The sequence below is a fragment of the Clytia hemisphaerica genome, unplaced genomic scaffold (genome assembly GCF_902728285.1).
Source record: "Clytia hemisphaerica strain Z4C2 unplaced genomic scaffold, Clytia hemisphaerica genome assembly, whole genome shotgun sequence".
NCBI lineage: Eukaryota > Metazoa > Cnidaria > Hydrozoa > Leptothecata > Clytiidae > Clytia > Clytia hemisphaerica.
Window position 1 is genome coordinate 178740 of NW_027104356.1, and position 19222 is coordinate 197961.

Consider the following 19222-nt stretch of genomic DNA (forward strand, 5'->3'; position numbering starts at 1 on the left):
CCATTTTTTATCATTAAGGGCCTTGTAAACAAGTTTGGAAACATTAAAATCAATAAGCTCTTTTATTGGTAACCATTGCAGATCGACAACGTCTTTCAGTGTGGCATATCGGTTTAGGACATATCCTGCAGCAATGTTCTGTATACGTTGCAGACGATTTAATAAGTAATCGGGGATCTGTCCGAATACGACTATGGAATACGCTATTTTCGATAGCACTATAGCTTCAGCGAGTGATTTCCGAACTTTAAATAGTGTGAAACGTTGGAAATTACGAAGAGCTCGAATGGTACCATGACTGGATTTTATAATTTGTAACCCTCCAGTTCGGCAAGGCTTATTTGTTTTTCATTGTTTTGTAACCACGATTCACTAATGGTATAGATATCTAAGTTATATTTATTGACGACAATTGAGAATTCTCCAAGACTGGGTAGAAGTGATTGGGTGTTCAGGTGACCAATAGAGATGCGGTTTTTGTGATTTTGAAGAACTTCAATGTGAGGATCGATAATATCTTGCACAGGGTTTGGGTTCATTACTTTGTGTATGGGAAGTTCCCTTTCTTTGTAAAAGGGTAGTTCACTACAGAAACAATTTGAGCATATCCACGAATAAGGTTTGATAGCATTGTAATGTTTCTGCTGAGCTTTTGATATTTCGGAGCAAGTAATATGGGTCATTGAGAAGCAGATTTCACATTCGAATCGTTTACGGTTCGTTCCGACAGTTTTAGAGCATACCGTACATTTCGGTTTGTTATTGGGAGCTGTTGGTCCAGGGTTCGTTTCGATATCACCACTTAGGACAATACTAAAAGTGGCAGTTGAGTTCGAGTAGTAGTTGGTTCTCGATTTAGCATATTTAATCGTCGATGGTGGCGCTGTCACAGTAAAATAAATAGTATTAATAAATATAAATATTTTTACAAATTTTCTGGATAAAATTTTATTAAAACTAGACCACTAGATAGACATGAAATGGAATTGGAATAACTAAGACAAAGGCTAAATGTAGATTGTATCAAAATAGGGACTAGCAAAAGGATAGTGGTAATAGTAGTGGAAATATTTAGTAAGTAATAAAGTAAAAATAGATCTTCATAAAGTTAAAACTTTATTGTTGTGTTGCACGAGTATGTGCCCTAGATTTAAAAAACAATTTGGATTCTTTAATAAATTCTTTCAGGTCTTTGATTTCCCTGATATTTTTCGGGAGTTCGTTAAAAATTTGAGCTTGGTCCTGAAATGTCTTAGATAAGCCAAAATCAATTTTAATACCATCATCCTGTGAGCGAAGCTTCCGAGGCTGAGTTACTTTCACCAAAGAAAGATATGAAGGCCATTTTTTATCATTAAGGGCCTTGTAAACAAGTTTGGAAACATTAAAATCAATAAGCTCTTTTATTGGTAACCATTGCAGATCGACAACGTCTTTCAGTGTGGCATATCGGTTTAGGACATATCCTGCAGCAATGTTCTGTATACGTTGCAGACGATTTAATAAGTAATCGGGGATCTGTCCGAATACGACTATGGAATACGCTATTTTCGATAGCACTATAGCTTCAGCGAGTGATTTCCGAACTTTAAATGGTGTGAAACGTTGGAAATTACGAAGAGCTCGAATGGTACCATGACTGGATTTTATAATTTGGTTGATATGGTCGGACCAGGATAGACTTTTATCAAAATGAAGACCAAGAAGCTTGACGACATCTTTTTGTTCAATTGATTTTTTTGAACAAGAAATAAGATACGAGTAGTCACTACATAATTTGTGATATGACGCTAGACGTTTGGTTGAAAAGATGATGTATTGCAGTTTATCAGCATTGAACAAGAGATTATGATCAGCTGACCAGGTGGAAAGTGATTCGATATCAGTCTCGATTTCCCGGATGCATTGAAGTATATCACGAATTTTTGAGTGACGATAAAGCGTTGTGTCATCAGCATATTGGATACTGAGAGAGGAGATTTGGTCAGATAATTCGGTAACATATAGGTTAAATAAAACTGGACCCAAAATACTGCCTTGAGGGACACCAAAGTGAATGGGTTGAACGGGTGATCTTTTATCGTTCACTTGCACAAATTGCTGACGGTTTGTGAGATAGCTTATAATGATTTGCAATGACATGGAACTAAAGTTTAACTTTTTAAGTTTATCAATGAGGGTAAAATGGTCGATCGTATCGAATGCCTTGGAGTAGTCGATAAGAATTGATAGTGTAATTTCACTTTTATTCATAGCTTTGATTATATCATCACGTAGTTTTAAGAGTAGCGTTGTTGTGGTGTGCCCTTTCCGAAATCCAGATTGATTTGGACGGTAAAGTGAATTCCTTTCAATGAAATCGCATAATTGTGTTAAAATAACACGTTCGTAGACTTTCGATAAAACCGGTAGGATTGATATTGGTCTGTAGTCTTTTAATTTCGTTGGATGGTCAATTTTTGGGACTGGGCTGACTCGAGCAATCTTCCACTTATCTGGGAATAAATGTTATCAATTGAATTGTTAATAATGTTAACAAGAGGAGATACAAGATACTCATTGACTGGCTTCAGGTATCGTACCGGTATATTGTCATACCCGCTTGAGCAATCATTTTTCAGTTTTTTAAGTATACTCAAGACCTCTTCATAATTCGTATGCTTGATTGTAAAAACATTCTCATCATTTTCGATGGTTGGGTTACCCAGTAAATTATCATAATTTGCAGGTTTATTAGGTTTTTTTGTGAGGTTAGAAGCAAGATTACAATAGTAATTGTTCATGTCGGAAGGTTCGTGGTTTATTTTAGTGTTCTGCTTGGTTAAAATTCGGTCAATTGTTCTCCAGACTATCGATGGATTTTTCGAAGATAGAGCTTTCCGAAGAAATTCGTTTTTTAAGCTCTTTACAGTTTTTTTGTATGCTTTAAGAATCTCTTTATAGCGTGCATGATGATCATTGTTAACGTTTTTGTTCGCACGTGCATCTTCGAGTAATTGACGTTCTTGAATAATTTTTGGATCTTTCATCCACGGTGCAATCGGCCTGGTTATCCGTACTCTTTTCAATGGAGCGTGTGATTCGATACAGTCATATACAAGTTTATTGAGAATCGATATCTGATCATTGGGGTCGTCGAAGCTAAATACAAGGGATAACGGAAGTTGTTGAAAGTCGGATGTGAAAGAATTGATGTCAAAATTCTTTTCGTCTCGAATGTATTTATATCTCGGTTGAAAGCGTTCTTTTTTTATGTTAACAATAACGTATGGCATATCATGATCACTTACTTCGTCAGTGTGAATTACATCAGTATGGATGATTTTGGTTGAGATATTACTACTAATGTGATCAATTAAAGTTTTCCCATGTCTTGTAGCCTTGGTGATATGTTGCTTCAAATTCATGGAGTAAAGAATGTCTTTATATCTCCTGGTAGATTCTTTGATCTCTCCAAGCAGGTCAATGTTGGTGTCTCCTGCGATAAAGATTGGTCCGTTCCATTTAACATTCAAATCAGCCAATAACTTATCAAACTTTTCAAGCCATAATAACTTATCTTCTTCTTTGGAACTTGGCTGATACACAGTTACGATCAAATACGAATTGTTTTTATTTTTGCCTTTAGCCTCAACAATAACTACCTCAAGGTCTTTATGGTTTTTGGTAATATCTTTACGTTCGTGACGAGTAATCGTATCTTTGACATAAATGGCTACACCTCCTCCACGTTTTCCGACACGGTTTTTGTAGAAAAGTTTGTAACCCTCCAGTTCGGCAAGGCTTATTTGTTTTTCATTGTTTTGTAACCACGATTCACTAATGGTATAGATATCTAAGTTATATTTATTGACGACAATTGAGAATTCTCCAAGACTGGGTAGAAGTGATTGGGTGTTCAGGTGACCAATAGAGATGCGGTTTTTGTGATTTTGAAGAACTTCAATGTGAGGATCGATAATATCTTGCACAGGGTTTGGGTTCATTACTTTGTGTATGGGAAGTTCCCTTTCTTTGTAAAAGGGTAGTTCACTACAGAAACAATTTGAGCATATCCACGAATAAGGTTTGATAGCATTGTAATGTTTCTGCTGAGCTTTTGATATTTCGGAGCAAGTAATATGGGTCATTGAGAAGCAGATTTCACATTCGAATCGTTTACGGTTCGTTCCGACAGTTTTAGAGCATACCGTACATTTCGGTTTGTTATTGGGAGCTGTTGGTCCAGGGTTCGTTTCGATATCACCACTTAGGACAATACTAAAAGTGGCAGTTGAGTTCGAGTAGTAGTTGGTTCTCGATTTAGCATATTTAATCGTCGATGGTGGCGCTGTCACAGTAATCGTACTGATGAACGTTTCAATAGGAGTGACGCAACCCTGATGGCTTTTTGAAAACCTCGTATAGGTTATATCATCAGGGTTTTTATTATTTTGTAGTAGATATTTCGAAAATCTTAGAAAGACAAAAATTCAAAATTCAAATTCAAGTCAACAGTAGGAGCAGCCAGATTTTCATTCTACTCAAATTTTCTTGCAATTTTTGATTTTATGACAATTCTTGACAACAAGATTTTTTTTTAAATATTTTCATTGTAAGTAAGGTAATGGTTAACTCTTGACTTTATTCTTGAATGAGGTTCACCAAAAGTGAGGCAGGTTTTGCCTCCATGTTGCCATATTGCATATATACTCAAATTTATAGGCGACAATCGAAAATATGTTCCGTTCGCGTCAAAAATCTTCTTAAAATTTAGTCGGTCATTCGGTAGTAAATTTAGTCGGGTTTTTTGGAAAATGGTTTCAAAGTATAGTTTTTAATATTTATTCTCTCGCTTGATGAAAAATTGCGACAATTTTCCGACTCATCATCCGACTAGGAATTTTTGTCTGCCAAGTTGGTCGGTCGGGACCCGGACGGAACATATTTTTTACTGTCGCCATAGCAAGAATTTTCAATTCGGTTGAGGTTACAGGGGTTACAGTATGCATTCATTACACTGTTCTTGGTCATCATATCTCTTTTGAATATACTCCAGCATAAATTAGAATATTATACTCCTGTAACTTTCACTTGACAATGAGTGAAACTTTCACTTTCGAAAGTGATGACGCACGAAAAGGAGTATTTCCATATCCAGACCTTGGTTTGTGTTTTCATGAAATCTTGGTAAAAATCCTGACACACTCAGGACCCCCAAATATGCCTAGGTGTCAAGATTTTTCGGCGATACAACTTGAGGTTGGAAATTTATTTCTAAAAAATGCATGGATATGTATGTCTGGGTGACTTCCAGGCAGCATCTCATTAAAGATGCCTGAATCTAACCTGGAACAACCCAGTTGTAAATCGGGGTGTTTAAAAAAATCCATTTACATTTCCACCCAAAAGACATTAGCAGAAAAATCTGGACATCTTCGGGGGTCGGGTCGGGGGTCCTGTACTATACTCACCCATGTGATTTTAGCTTTACTAAACAGGTATAGAATAAATAAAATGAAAGATAAATTTGGTGATTTACGTGGTGGCTGCAATAAATGTGAGTGTAAGGAATACACAGCACCTGAAAAAAAGAACAAACTGAAATGTGCATTTTGTGGACACTTCCCTATTAAACATACAGTCATCAAACAACCTTGCAGCTCTATTCAACTTGATCACCCTAACCAACCTGATCCTATCCAACTCGATCACCCTATCCAACCTGATCCTATCCAACTCGATCACCCTATCCAACTTGATGATCCTATCCAGCTCAATCACCCTATCCAACCTGATCCTATCCAACTCGATCACCCTATCCAACTTGATGATCCTATCCAGCTCAATCACCCTATCCAACCTGATCCTATCCAACTCAATCACCCTATCCAACTTGATGATCCTATCCAGCTCAATCACCCTATCCAGCCCAATCATCCTATCCAGCTCAATCACCCTATCCAACCTGATCCTATCCAACTCGATCACCCTATCCAACTCGATCACCCTATCCAACTTGATGATCCTATCCAACCTGATCCTATCCAACTTGATACTATTGAATCTAAGTCTATCGACAGAAGTATGAGTGAAGAAATAAATCATGATACAGAGGCCCATTTTGTAGTTTCATTAGACTTGACTGTAGAAAAAGAGATTAATGATAAAGAGCTGGATGACTTATCAAAACTTGAAGGTGGTATCCCAAGGTATATTAGACACAAGAACAAGATAAATTGTAACATATGCAAAATTGACGTTGATTTGAAAGAGAAACACAAAGGATTATTCCACTTAAAGAGGCATATCGAAAGTGATATCCACAAGCTAAACGTTGAATTAAACAAAAACCCTGACATAACACAATCTGAAACATTGCTTGAATTAAAAGATAAATACCCTGATCTCTTAATACAGAAAAATTCTATTGAGTGTCGAGTTTGCATGACTTCTTTTAAGTTGGCATGGAAACTTCTTAGTTCAAACATAAAACAGCACATGGACTCACTGGAGCACACAAGATTGAAGCGTAAAAGGTCACATTCTACAAATACTAAAGATATTGTATCTTTTTTCACCAAAAAAAAGATGGACAAGCCACAGTCTGCAAAAGTGTGACATGGTTTTTTTGCTAAAACTGTTCGAATTAACAATATTGATATTTTCACCAATTCATTGTTTCAAGATTTAAACCAGGTATGGACAATGGCAAAACTACTTGGTTTTCAGAACCCCACTATTCTTTTGTTGATGTTAATGGTACTTCCTGTTGTGGAACATTTCGGAGTATCGATTGTAAGAAAGTCTGGACAAGTTCAAGCTTTGATGGAGAAACGTGTAGTAATTGTCTTAAAATTCCAACCTTAAAGTCATTTCGATTACGTTTATCACGCAGACATTTAAAAAATGATGAACCTAGAGACATAACAAAAATTCGAAATGAGTATCTCACTTTACCTGAGAAAGATATCAGAATAAAAACACTTCAACAAACGAAGATTGAGAAAAAGGATGCACAAATCTTTTTTGCCCTCAGGGCAAATCTACGTTTAAAAACTCGAACTTCAACTTTAAATGAAAAATTGGCAGAATTTAGCAAAAGGGGCAGTATCAAATCAATCTGCTTTCAATTAAATAAAGCAGCAGAGGAAAATAAACTTAAGGACATGACAGTTCTAAAAGGAACGCTGGAAAATTGTGCCAGCAATTTCCATCGACACAAGAATGGAAAAAGATTTAAACAGTCAGTAAAAGAGTTTTACGAAGTAATTATGTATTGGGCTGGACCACGCCTCGCAACTTTTATTGGCCTTAATCTCCTTGGACCAGAAGTGCACAGCATTTATCGATGGCGCAAGCAGTACTCCTTAAATTTAGTTGATGGACAACATGAAGAAAATTTCATTAAAATTGCCTCCATATATGAAAATGCATTGAAAAGACTTGATTTAAAGAAGGTAATTTTTCATACCATTGAATTAATAAGATCAATAATTTTAGTGTTTCTTTCAGGAAATTTTTCTTACCTTAAATTTTTTGACATGAGATCCCCATGAGATTCAATTTATTTTTACTGAAAATTTAATCACAGATAAGATAAACTCTCTTATAGTGAATGTCACTTCTAGTGTCATTTGAGTACACTAAACCATGAATTATCTTTAATACAAGCCTTGGAAAAAATCTAAATATTCGATGATTAGAAAAGTAAATAAGCAAGGAAATTATGCATTCTTTTTTTTTTTTATTTGTCCAATTATATTGTTTTCTGGTTTGAAAAAAGTTCAATTTTCCTAACCTTGTTGAATTTGTTTCTATAACTAGTAGTAATCCTTTTTGCGAGTTTCTTGTGACTGTGAACATCTTATTGGTCCTTGATTTAGGTATTTTATGTTTTGTATATAATTCTGATTTTAAAGGTACCAGTGGAATTTTCGGAAGATGAAACAGCCATAATAAAACGAATTGTTTACGATCAAGGTAAAGATACTCTGGTTGGTTTTTGTGGCGCTGAACATGATCATGAATGTCTTCAAATTTTACAGTTTGTGTTGGAAATGGAGAAGATGGATATAATCAAATTTTTAAGGCATTTGAAGAAAACAGAATTGGAAGTAATGCCAGATGCATCATGATAAATCCCATTTATCCTGGACTTCCAAAGATTTCTATCTTTACAATGGTCACATGCAATTGTTTTGACAACCAAATGGTTCGTGAGCAGTACAATTATAACAAGGAAATGTATGAGAAGCACATAGAAAATGTTTTGGGACCTGTGATTGGAATAAGCTCTGATGGAGACTCTCGTCGACGTAAACTCTTCATTGAACTTTCAACTGTATCAACTGGCTCACGCTATCTTCCAATCCCAAGAGAATATGGTTTCATTTTTAGTGCAAGGCTTGAAGGAGACAAGATAAGTGATCTATGTGACCAAGATTATATCCACAACCATAAGAAATTGATAAATCACTTAGACCACAAGGCAAGAACATTACAAGCTGGGAAGTACTTAATCCATCTAAATCAAATAAGAGAGGTATTTGAAATTCATCTTCAACACTGTTTCTATCATCCATGTTATGCAAATTATAGACATTCAAATTCTGTTAGATTCTCTTATTAAAATGCATTTTAAAATTTCAGTTTTTTCAAATTTTTCAGTTTAAATTTTTATTTTAAAAAATTCAGTTAATTTTTAAACAACTGAAACAACGTTGTTTTTCAGGTATACGAGAAGTTCCCAATCGAAATACATGGATTACGTAAAACAGATATTAATCGGGATGATCGTCAAAATTGGAGATCTGCACAAAGATTGTCATTCAAGAAAGTACAAGAGCTGCTAAAAGAAATCAAAACCGAGGCCAACAAGGCAACCCTTGTTTATTTGAAAGTTGTTTGGTACTATGTGGAAATTTTTTGCAGTGACATCTGTTCTCTGGTGGATCGAATCAAATATTGTGCAACAGTTTGCTTCTTTCTTGGTATATTTTTGTTCTTCCATACTGTCACATTTATCTTTTGGCTGACTGGCTCAGAGTCGACTAACACTTCTCGATACATTAGAATTTTTAAAGTTAAAGGGTGTGATATACTGGCATTATGTTTTTGTCCATTGTTTTGTGCGGTTTTGTGTTACTGATTACTAACAGATTTTTAATTTTGGACGTACACGGTGTTATTTTAAAAAGTAAAGATATTAGCGTTTTATTTTCTTTTACTTAGGTATCTGGAGAAATTGGGTTCGAAGAAATAAGTCGACCACTTTGGATACCAGTTTTATATCTCGCCAATCATACATTGACACAATAACTTCATGTCATTTTGCCACAACATTTGTCATCTATTGTCGTGACTTCTTTGACAACATGGAATGCCATTTGGAAGAGTCTGGTACAGACTGTTGCGAGAACTACTTTAGTTGTCTGGGACAATGGACCGGCAACAAACACAATTATACGTACGCTGATATGACCCGCAATCGCGATCATTGTACTAGACTGGAACAAATTCGCTGCAATCCGGATGGACCTAAATTCGCCAAGCCTCATCCTAAGAGTGAGTCTATATGGAAACAACAATATGAATCAGGATATACAAAATGCAATCTAAAATCGTACCCAGCAGTTGGAGAAGAGTTAAAAGCTTGGAAAAAAGGCATTGTGGAAGCGCGCAAACTAGCAATCAGTGTTGGAATGTCACCTGCGTCGAGCAACAGAATTGATTCAGTCCTTCCGTTTACGAAAGAAAACGACGATACCTGGTTTTTCAACCCATTTCATTTCAAGGGAAATACATTTCAAGATCTGTCTTCTTTTCCAACAGACGGAGCAGATCCATTAGATGTTGACTTCGAAATGTTATGTAAGAATTCATTTTTTCAACTTATCTCCCTTCTTTCTATTTAGCTTCTAATGTTATTACCAAGAAATAAAGAAAGAAAGATAAAAAGAAAAAAAGAGCATTCTTCGAATTACACGCATAAGAACCAGTAAATTTTGACTCGGGTTCGGTTGTTCTTAATTTTTCGATATTTTTAGGCTCGAATATTCTTAATCTGTTCTTAAAATTCAAACTTTTTCTTGACTTTGAAAATTTGGACGTTCCCAAATCAAAGCTTTATTCACAAGAAAAACAAAATTCTGAGTTGAATTCTGGGTTTAAAATGGTCGTGAATTTTATAGATGAGGTTAGTAAAACGGTTAAATGCAAACTTCTCTTTTTGATCCAATTTAGCGAAAGATGCTGATAGTGATGGTACAAACGAAACCGAAGACGTATCGAATCAGGAATATCTTCCAAACTCAGAGCTCTCCGTAATGTAATGTTGAGTCAAGACGCGGAAGCAGAAGTGTTGGAACCTCCACAACACCAAGAAAATCAAAATGAAGAAGTGGCTGAAGCAACTACACCGAGGTTATTATATTTCCCTTACAGTTTTCTTATAATTTCTTTTATTTCATCTGAATGCTTCTAGAACATTTATAAACGTCATATGAATGAAGGAATATTAATTGAATATTATAGCCAATATCGAGGATCAAGCTATGCATAACTTAACCATTCTGATTTCCAAATATATTAATCAACTTGATTTTATCTATTTAGAATTTCCAGTCAAGTAACAATACCTAACTCAAACGGTAAACTAATCTACAAGTCTACATTGATTCAATTGCTGAATGACGACCCAAAGTTATCTCACGATAGGTAAGAATATGAAAATTTATTTGTAAACTCGTTGTCATTTTAAAACTATTTTTATTTAAATTATTATTTTATTTCCATTGACGTAGTTCAGTTCAAAGGGGTTGAGTTGTACTCTTTTTAGTCTTGAACACGATCTATTCTGAAGATTGATATTTGTAACTAGTTTCCTACATAACTTGCACTCATTTTACCAAACTTTACATACCGTACTTTACATTTTTTACTACAGGTTGAGAAGAGTTCGCCAACGAAATGAATACAACTCAAAAGAAATTGAAAATATTAGTTCACGCTCCAATTCGTCAGTCTGCCTTTTCAACGACTATGCTGTTTTGGATCGAAATGTCAAATCATTTTTTGTTGGTCGAGTTGAACGCATGATATTTAAAAAAGAAGGCAAAAAAAGTGGAGTACAAGCAGCCCGAGCCGTTGGCTTCTGAAAAAGGTAACAATATCACAGTTTTACTATCGAGGTATCAAACCGATGGTGACAACTTCAATGAGAACACTACACTCTTGAAAATTCCTTTCAAAGATATCATTTCTGAAGTAAACCTCTTGGTAAACGAGGACAAACTTTATATTAACAGAAACTTCTCGAAAAGCTGTAACCGACTTTGTCGAAAAGTATTGTCAAAAGCAAAGAGATAAGGCTCAAAACTTCTTTAACAAATCTAAACAATCTACTAGTAAAGAAGCTTCACATTCAAATGACTCAATTGATGGTAAAGTCACATTAGTTTGTGGACCTGAGGCTAATACGTCAGGTAACCGAAGATCTACAAGAACAAGAAAAGTAATCATCAGTGATGATTAGCTTAAGGGAAGAAATTTTCGCGGAATTTAATTTCGTGGTTCAAGGCTCAAAATTCCCAAGTTTCACGGAAATTAATTTTGCGGTTGAGGGAATTATTTGTCTACGAAAAGCCCTATTTTCCCTTAAAAAGACCAATTTTAGGACTGATTTTTTTAATTGTGAGAATATGCCAAAAAACCGCGAAATAAAATTCCGCGAAAATTTCTTCCCTTAAGGTGTTTTTATCATCACAATAGGCTTTTTCATAAATTATTTTGATTGCAACGACTGCCTCGTTTTGAAATGATTGTCAGTACTTTTATGAATAGAATATTAACTTCTTTATGAACTCCTCTGGGAATCAATTAACATGGCAATATCTTGAAAATGAGGCAAAAGCGTTGCTCGTGACGTAATTTATGAAAAGGCCTTTCAGAAATTAATGATATTTTTTAATCAGAACACAATATGCTCACATTTATATTCCATTGATAGTTTAATTTACAAGTTTTCTTAGAGATATGACTATACCTGAAAAGAGGTTTTCAACCAACATTGTTTCTCGTTTATAAACACAAATAATACTGCAGTCCTGATTATCTCGCAATGAACCCAATTATAGTATGGTGTGGTAATTATCAATTTTATCAGTTTGGGCATTTTCAAAGGAAATTCTTTCACTTTTTGTTTATAAATCGTTCGAAAACACCTTTCGCAAAAAAGATATTTGAAGGTATCTTGTCATGGTAAGGAAAATTCCTCTAAAACTCGTGATGGTAAAAAATCTTTTGTTATTTGCTATTTTTTGTTTGTTAATTTTTTATATACGCCGTTCTAATTTGAAAATTATTTATTATGATTTATTATGAAAATTATTTCCTATGATTTGTATTTCATAAGGAAAATATTTTAGCGTTTTACAATGATACTATTGAAATAATTCGTTGTGTTGCTTAAAAATGTGTTATTCATTTGTTTGAAAAAACAATGAAAGAATATGCTTTAAATTATGGGAAGTCTCCTTATATTAAAGATTACTTTTTGCGTCGAGTCTCTCTAAGGGTTGGGTTTTTCTACACTGAGTCTCTCTAAGGGTCACCTTTTCACCAAAATTCAGTCTCTCTAAGGGTAAGGGTCCAGAGGTCTGGCACGCACATACCCGACACCCATTAATCCTAGTACCCCCCCCCCCCCGGGTCGGATAGCGACTAAGAGCCCGCGAAAAAAAAACAAGAAATAGAAATGTTGTCGAAGAAAAAAGAAAAAGTATACAAAAGAAGAAAACACAGGATCTAACTTGCAACAAGGTGCAAAAGTCGCCTTGGCATTTAAAACGTCATGTTTTAACAAATCACACGGAAAACATAGAACTGCACCCTGTGTGAAAAAGGCTTTGCATCAAATTCCCGAGTCACCGTTCATTTGCAGCAAGTACACCAAAAAACATCGAACCATCAGTGCAAAACCTGCAAAAAGTTCTTGTCAAACAAGTCGCGATTAAAGAAACACAAAAAAGCTTGCAAAGAAGATTAAATCTTTGCGCATTTTATAAATAAACATTCGTTATATTTTACTGGTTGATATTGCTTGATTTACTGTACACATCGAGGTACATATTCTGAGAGAATTTTGCATAACTAATTGACTATTATGGCCAAATAATGTCAAAACTAAACTTGCCTGAGCCTCCCTATGTTGCATTTGACGAAACAAATAATCATACTGAAATTTGTATTCAGAAATATAGACAACACCCAAGTGTCACTGAAATCAAGAAAACTGATACTAAATAAATTTTCTTTTATACCAACAACGAAAGAGGACGTAGGGAAATCGTTAAGGACTTAGCGCAAGGAAAATCACAGCCAAGCTCAGATATTCCAGTGAAAATCATAAAGGATAATTGTGATATGTTTTCCAAGTTTTTATGCTCAGAAATAAATGCGTCATTCGAGTCAAACTCTTTTCCAAAAGAATTAAAAACTTGCTGATATAACACCTGTGTATAAGAGAAAAGGTTCAAATAATGACAAGGGCAACTTCAGGCCGGTGAATATTCATTCTCCCAGTTCTGTCAAAAATTTATGAAAAGTCATACATACCCAAGTCTCAACCTACTTTAACAACATTTTGAACAATAGACAATTTGGATATAGAAAAGGAATGAGTACACAAACTCAATTTTTAGTCATGACTGAAATTTGGAAGAAAGCTACAGACGAAAAGAAAAAGTTTGCAGCGCTGCTCATTGACTTATCAAAAGCTTTCGACTGCATCTCGCACGAACTATCTTTCTTCTTTCCAATGAAATAGGAATGATCCTTTTAAAATTTTTGGATTTCGAGAAGTTCAGTTTCAAAGAGAGAAACTTTTTTGTGGCGCACCCGGTATAAAGTTAGAACTTTCAAATAGGGTGGTCAAGAAAAAATCTGGAAAATTTTAGAAATACTGAGGACCCATGCAAAAATATTGGGCGGTTTCGGTGCACTTAATATAATACCTTTTTGCATATTTGATTTAAATACTTGTTTTGCTCGACCTTTTTTTCACTAAGAAAATTATGTCTTATCTAGAAAGCAATGCTCTCAAAATAATACCCTTGCATTGCTTTATAAACCACAATCAGATTTCTTACGTACAGCTTCATGGTAAACAAGGGCTGCCTAGCCATCGTGAGTAGAAATTTGAGTGTGACTTTGAAAGAATCAATTGAAATGTTTGTCTTCAAAAGTTAAATTGAAGTTGATGTTAAATTTTAAGAAATTTTCCATAAGATGAAGAATTTGGTGGTGTTTTCAAAAATTTAAACAATTTAATTTTAACTCAATTACATAAAATTTAGAAAGTTTGAAACTATAAATATGTTTGACTGAATTTGTCCTTTTCAACCAGTTCAACATTGCATCATTCTTGTTTTGTTTTAGATAACAATTTGTCTTGCATATTGCAAAACTTCCAAGTGCTATTTCAAAAATCAAAAAAGAAGTCGTCAAAATCAACTTTATATGTTGAAGTTGAGGTTAGTTACCTAACTGATCCATTCTTTTGTGTTCCTCACAAATTTTTCAGAAACTCTATTCAACCTTGGAAACATTTTGATTTATCTGGGTACACAAAACAAAAAGGAGAAATATTTATTTGAACATGGCTTGGGATGTTTTCTCTACTAGTCGCAAAAAAGCTTCCCGTGTGATAAAGCCTGTGCAAAGGGATTTTATGATTTATTATTGTTCCTCATATTAAGAAGATCAAAATTTGGGAGGTGAGGCTCGGGACGACCCCCCGTTGCCATGGAAAGCGACGTCATTGGTTACCATGGCAACTGAAAAAAAAGTTCTTCAAAATTGAAGAACCTTTTTTTTTATCAGTTTTTCATCAAAAATTTTCAATTTTGACGAACTTTTATTTGGTTGCCATGGTAACCAATGACGTCACTTTCCATGGCAACGGGTGGTCGTCCCAAACCTCACCTCTCAAATTTTGATCTTCTTCATATGAGGAACAATAATCAATCATAAAACCCCTTTGCACAGGCTCCATGGAACGGGAAGACATAGTGGCCCCTAAGGTTAACGAACACTTCACTTTTCTTTACAATTTATTTGAACTGGTTAATATGGAATGTCTTGGGATGTTGCAAAAATTAATTTACTGACAAAATGCAAAAAAGTAAATTCATCACATAATTTTGGACAGATTTTTACCAGCCCTTATTTTGTATACAAAGATAAAAGCTCAACAAAAAGTGGGTTGATTACGATCGAAATTATTTCGAATTTCGGGGTTTTAACGTTACGATTTACACTAAGTTTTAATCCTGGCGTCAATTTGTATAGCTGTAACACCGCTACCTCTCACGCTACGGAAAATGACCTCAATCGGCATTTTTGATAGCAGGAAAAGTAATAATATTTGAGAATTTGAAGTTTTAAAAATTGGAACTTGCATCTATTTACAGACATTACAGTAATAAAGCTGTGGAAGGATCACGACATCACCTGAAGAATACAGTGAGATTCTTACTATATTTTTTACAAAATTATTTAGACTTGGTTTCGAGGAGATGAAAAGCTGGATAATCACTAATTAAAGATAAGTTAGAACTTCGTTGAAATCCCATTAATATAGCAGGCTGAGTTAATGTAATGTAATGTAATTTATCATTCCAGATGATTCTACCATGTTTGATGCATTGAAGACACCAAAAACTAGGAAGACAAAATGTAAGTTTTTAAGATTAATGGTAAAAAGTCACTTAAAGACTAGATTGAAAATGAGACTAAATCTATACCTGATATCTGATTCTGACTAAAAATGATTCTAATCTTTAGATTCAACAAGCAAAGCTAAAACACCAACAACACCATTTGGAAACTTAAGTCTTGTAACTCCTCCATCAACTGAGCAAGGTAAATTGATTCAATATAGATAAAGCTACTCCTCAATTCCAAAAAAAGAATGATAATTTAATTAATTCAACTCAACTTTTAGGTAACAAAAGACCTCGTCAGCTGCGTCCAAAAAATTCTGCGCAAGCTACAACTTCAACTCCTTGTGATTTAAGACAACCCTATTCTGAGTCAAATTCAAGATGATCTAACTTAGCATAAATTAAAGACTTAAATTTTATTTAATCCCATTTTTACTTTATTTGTCAGTGATTGTGCTGGTTAAATGTTTCTTTTTGCTGATTCATTTGTCTGTCTAGGAATTCCCTTTTTGTCCTGCTTCATGAAAATTTCATAATTTTTTATTTTACATTTCAGCACTAAATCCTACCAAGAAACAGAAAGAAAAACAAAGTAAGTTTGATTTCCAATATCAACAATTTTAGTACTTTATTTGTTGAAAATTTCCCTTCTGGCCAGGGGGGGGGTCATGCAGTTAGTACCAGACACAGTACTACTAATTGATTTTTTGAAAAATTCTGCCGCCCCCTTTCAGCAGTTAGTATCCAGTAAGTACTAACTGCAAAATCCTTAAAATGAAAATGACCCACCACGGTACTAACCGCCAACGTGTCTGGTATTGACTGCATGACCCCCCCCCCCCTGTTCTGGCACGAAAACACCCACAGACACCTTGAAATTTCTAAGAAGAATCATAAATCACACATTTTGAATTCAAAGTTTATATTGTTAAAATCAGTGCACCTAGCTATAGCTTTTCTGTTTTAGGATTAATATCAGTTTCAAGGAGCACTCTTAGTCAATCGAAGACTGTGGTGCTTTTAAGAGAAATGTTTCCAGATGACCCATTCATAAATGATTATGACAACTGTCGCAGTAAATTTAAATCCAACAAGACCCTTTACGGAGATGAGTTTGAAGATATTTCTGCAAAGCTCTTAGTGAAGCTCAAAGTAATGGAGATGGAACTCAGGACAAATGGCAGCATTTGAGAAGAAGGCGTTCACAGAAAACTCTTCTTTTACTGTTTTACCAAAAGATGAAAAAGATTTGCACGAATACAGAAAAATCATCCAAGATTTGAAATATGTCAAGGTTTTGCAACGTCAATGCGACGTTTCAATAGGAAAATGATGAAAATTTATGGCACCTACATTTTTACATATATATTATTATAGATCTATTAAAATTATTTGAATACCTTTCACATATTAAATTATTTATAAGTTCTCTTACACAAAATTTGTAATTTCATTAGTCTTAATTTTTATGATGGTTCCTTCTTTTTATACATTTACGATATATAATGTGGTATTTTTTAATAATCTAGAGCTTCACTACAAAATATATTTTTATTACTTTAATCGTAGAAATTTTAGCGAGACAAATTTTAGCGTATATTAGCGAGCCAGGAAAATCTTGATTTTTTTTGGATTTATTTTAGCGAATCACAATTTCAAAAAATTGTGTGTGGATAAATTTTAGCGAATACTCGTATTACATTATTGATTGAATTCATTTTCTAGCATTTCTTTGCACTGAAACCCTTCCTATTGATAAAATGTATCAGGCAATATAACCAAAGATTTTGCGTGGATAAATTTTAGCGATCTGGCGATTCGGCGTAATTTAGCGAGATTTATTTTAGCGAAAATAGGGAAAACTCGCTAAAACGTTAAAATTAGTCTCGCTAAAATTTCTACGATTAAAGGAGGCATTGTAATGATGGTTCCTCATTTTTCTTGTTCATGTGTAATTTATTGAGTTGAGATTTAAACAAGTAAAACTAAAAAAAAAATATTGTGAGAAAAGTATTTTAAAAATAACTTTTTGAACTTGCTTATTTAATCTATATTATTTATCTTTTTAATAATTTGAATTACAACGAAATACAAGTGCTAAGCACTGTTATTTAAAACAAACAACCTTCAACCTTCATTTGTGGTGCCAGCACATCAATTGATAACTGATCGATCAATTATGTATTGAATATCGATATCGATTAAATCGATACATGTTTTTTCTTTTAGAAGCATAACGTTTATAAGCATATGCAGTCTCAGTTTTTGGTACCTAAACAATGGCTCTATTCTTTGAGAACAATATAATGCTAAGCATAATGCAAGCCTGACATAGGGACAGACACTCGCTTATAAAAAAAAAACATTTAAATCGATAACGATGATCGATTTTATTGATTACGACCAGACGATCTCAATCGAACGGAATCGACGATCGAACCAGTCGAACCAAATCGAGCACAATCGACCGATTGAAATTTAATTGTCGAACGCAATTGAATCTCAATGGGCCATTCCAGAAAATTTTTGTTACCCAAATAATTTTTCTTTTCCAGTTGTGGTCGAAAATTCTGATAAAAATCTATCTACTTTTGCAAAATGCATCAGAAATTCCACTCTTTTTTGCCTTTTTTAATTCAATTGCCTTGGAAATTCATACATTTTCTTCTCTTGCCTGGGAAATTTCGAATTTTGGTGAAAACTTTTGCCCTCGATAGATACGTTCGATTGTATTCGATTACGTTCGATTCTTCGTTTACGTTTGATTGATTCAATTGTATTAGATTTTATTCGCTTTGGTATGGTACTTCAAGCACTCGGCCGCCCACACTAAAAAGCTGTAACAGAGTGATCCAATTTAATTTAATCGCAATCAAACTCATAGAACATAAACGTAATCGAACGAAATCGAAGATTAATCAAATGTAATTGACAATCAATCGAACTAATCGAACATAGTCAACTATCAATCGAACCAATCTAATCTTACTCGAACGCAATCAAACACAATCGAATATTACCCAGGAATCGGCCGTTCGATTGAGATTTGATTACGTTCGCTTGAGATTTTTGTTCGAAGTTGTTCGATTGACACCGTCTGGTAATATCGATTATCTATCGATCTCAATTACAACTGTCTGGTGTATTGGTTAAAAGCAGTGTGCTATCAATTCATCTGATCCTTTTTGATCAACTTATTGATTCCTGTGAATAAACACCTTACTGTCTTAATGTTATTTGGGGTGAATGTCACTAGTCGGACACTTTCTAGTACGACAAAAATACATTTTTACTGTCGGACTAGAAAGTGTCGGACTACTAAAAATGAAAGCCCCTTTATTCATAGTAATGTTTATCTAGTACATGATGTATATCACCAATCAATTATTCTTGCCCATACAGCCTTATGCTATGACTGAACTACTGAATTATGACTTAGTAGGGTTTCTTTGAGACAAAAAGACAAAAGGTCAAGACACACAGAATAAGGCCTCATATTGTCACTGGTTTTCTAGGGG

General features: G+C 34.4%; 3 protein-coding genes across 3 annotated transcripts; 2 read left to right on the forward strand and 1 right to left on the reverse strand.

The window, feature by feature from the left end:
- Positions 1–305: 305 nt before the first annotated feature.
- On the reverse strand, positions 306–3986 carry LOC136818285 (uncharacterized). The gene is made up of 3 exons (XM_067074667.1): positions 2981–3986; positions 1281–2495; positions 306–883 (listed from the first exon to the last, which is right to left on the reverse strand). The coding sequence occupies exons 1-3, from the start codon at positions 3984–3986 to the stop codon at positions 306–308; spliced, it is 2799 nt and encodes a 932-aa protein (XP_066930768.1).
- A 4058-nt stretch (positions 3987–8044) lies between these two features.
- On the forward strand, positions 8045–10313 carry LOC136818286 (uncharacterized). The gene is made up of 4 exons (XM_067074668.1): positions 8045–8524; positions 8714–8972; positions 9214–9852; positions 10225–10313. Exons 1-4 carry the CDS (start codon positions 8114–8116, stop codon positions 10311–10313), a joined length of 1398 nt encoding a protein of 465 aa, XP_066930769.1. The 5' UTR covers positions 8045–8113.
- On the forward strand, positions 10309–11263 carry LOC136818250 (uncharacterized). The gene is made up of 3 exons (XM_067074626.1): positions 10309–10404; positions 10597–10698; positions 10928–11263. Exons 1-3 carry the CDS (start codon positions 10313–10315, stop codon positions 11136–11138), a joined length of 405 nt encoding a protein of 134 aa, XP_066930727.1. The 5' UTR covers positions 10309–10312; the 3' UTR covers positions 11139–11263.
- The last annotated feature ends 7959 nt before the right edge of the window (positions 11264–19222 follow it).

What these genes read in the sequence shown, in the direction of transcription:
- LOC136818285 (XM_067074667.1), bottom strand. Translation starts at nt 3,986, where the DNA reads ATGAACCCAAACCCTGTGCAAGATATTATCGATCCTCACATTGAAGTT. An exon ending in TCAATTACTCGAAGATGCAC is followed by an intron (nt 2,496 to 2,980) that starts GTGCGAACAAAA and finishes ATTTATTCCCAG; the next exon opens with ATAAGTGGAAGATTGCTCGA. An exon ending in GCTTCGCTCACAGGATGATG is followed by an intron (nt 884 to 1,280) that starts GTATTAAAATTG and finishes TTACTGTGACAG; the next exon opens with CGCCACCATCGACGATTAAA.
- LOC136818286 (XM_067074668.1), top strand. Translation starts at nt 8,114, where the DNA reads ATGATAAATCCCATTTATCCTGGACTTCCAAAGATTTCTATCTTTACA. An exon ending in AACAGTTTGCTTCTTTCTTG is followed by an intron (nt 8,973 to 9,213) that starts GTATATTTTTGT and finishes TCTTTTACTTAG; the next exon opens with GTATCTGGAGAAATTGGGTT. An exon ending in TGTTGACTTCGAAATGTTAT is followed by an intron (nt 9,853 to 10,224) that starts GTAAGAATTCAT and finishes GATCCAATTTAG; the next exon opens with CGAAAGATGCTGATAGTGAT.
- LOC136818250 (XM_067074626.1), top strand. Translation starts at nt 10,313, where the DNA reads ATGTTGAGTCAAGACGCGGAAGCAGAAGTGTTGGAACCTCCACAACAC. An exon ending in GCTGAAGCAACTACACCGAG is followed by an intron (nt 10,405 to 10,596) that starts GTTATTATATTT and finishes TTATCTATTTAG; the next exon opens with AATTTCCAGTCAAGTAACAA. An exon ending in CCAAAGTTATCTCACGATAG is followed by an intron (nt 10,699 to 10,927) that starts GTAAGAATATGA and finishes TTTTTACTACAG; the next exon opens with GTTGAGAAGAGTTCGCCAAC.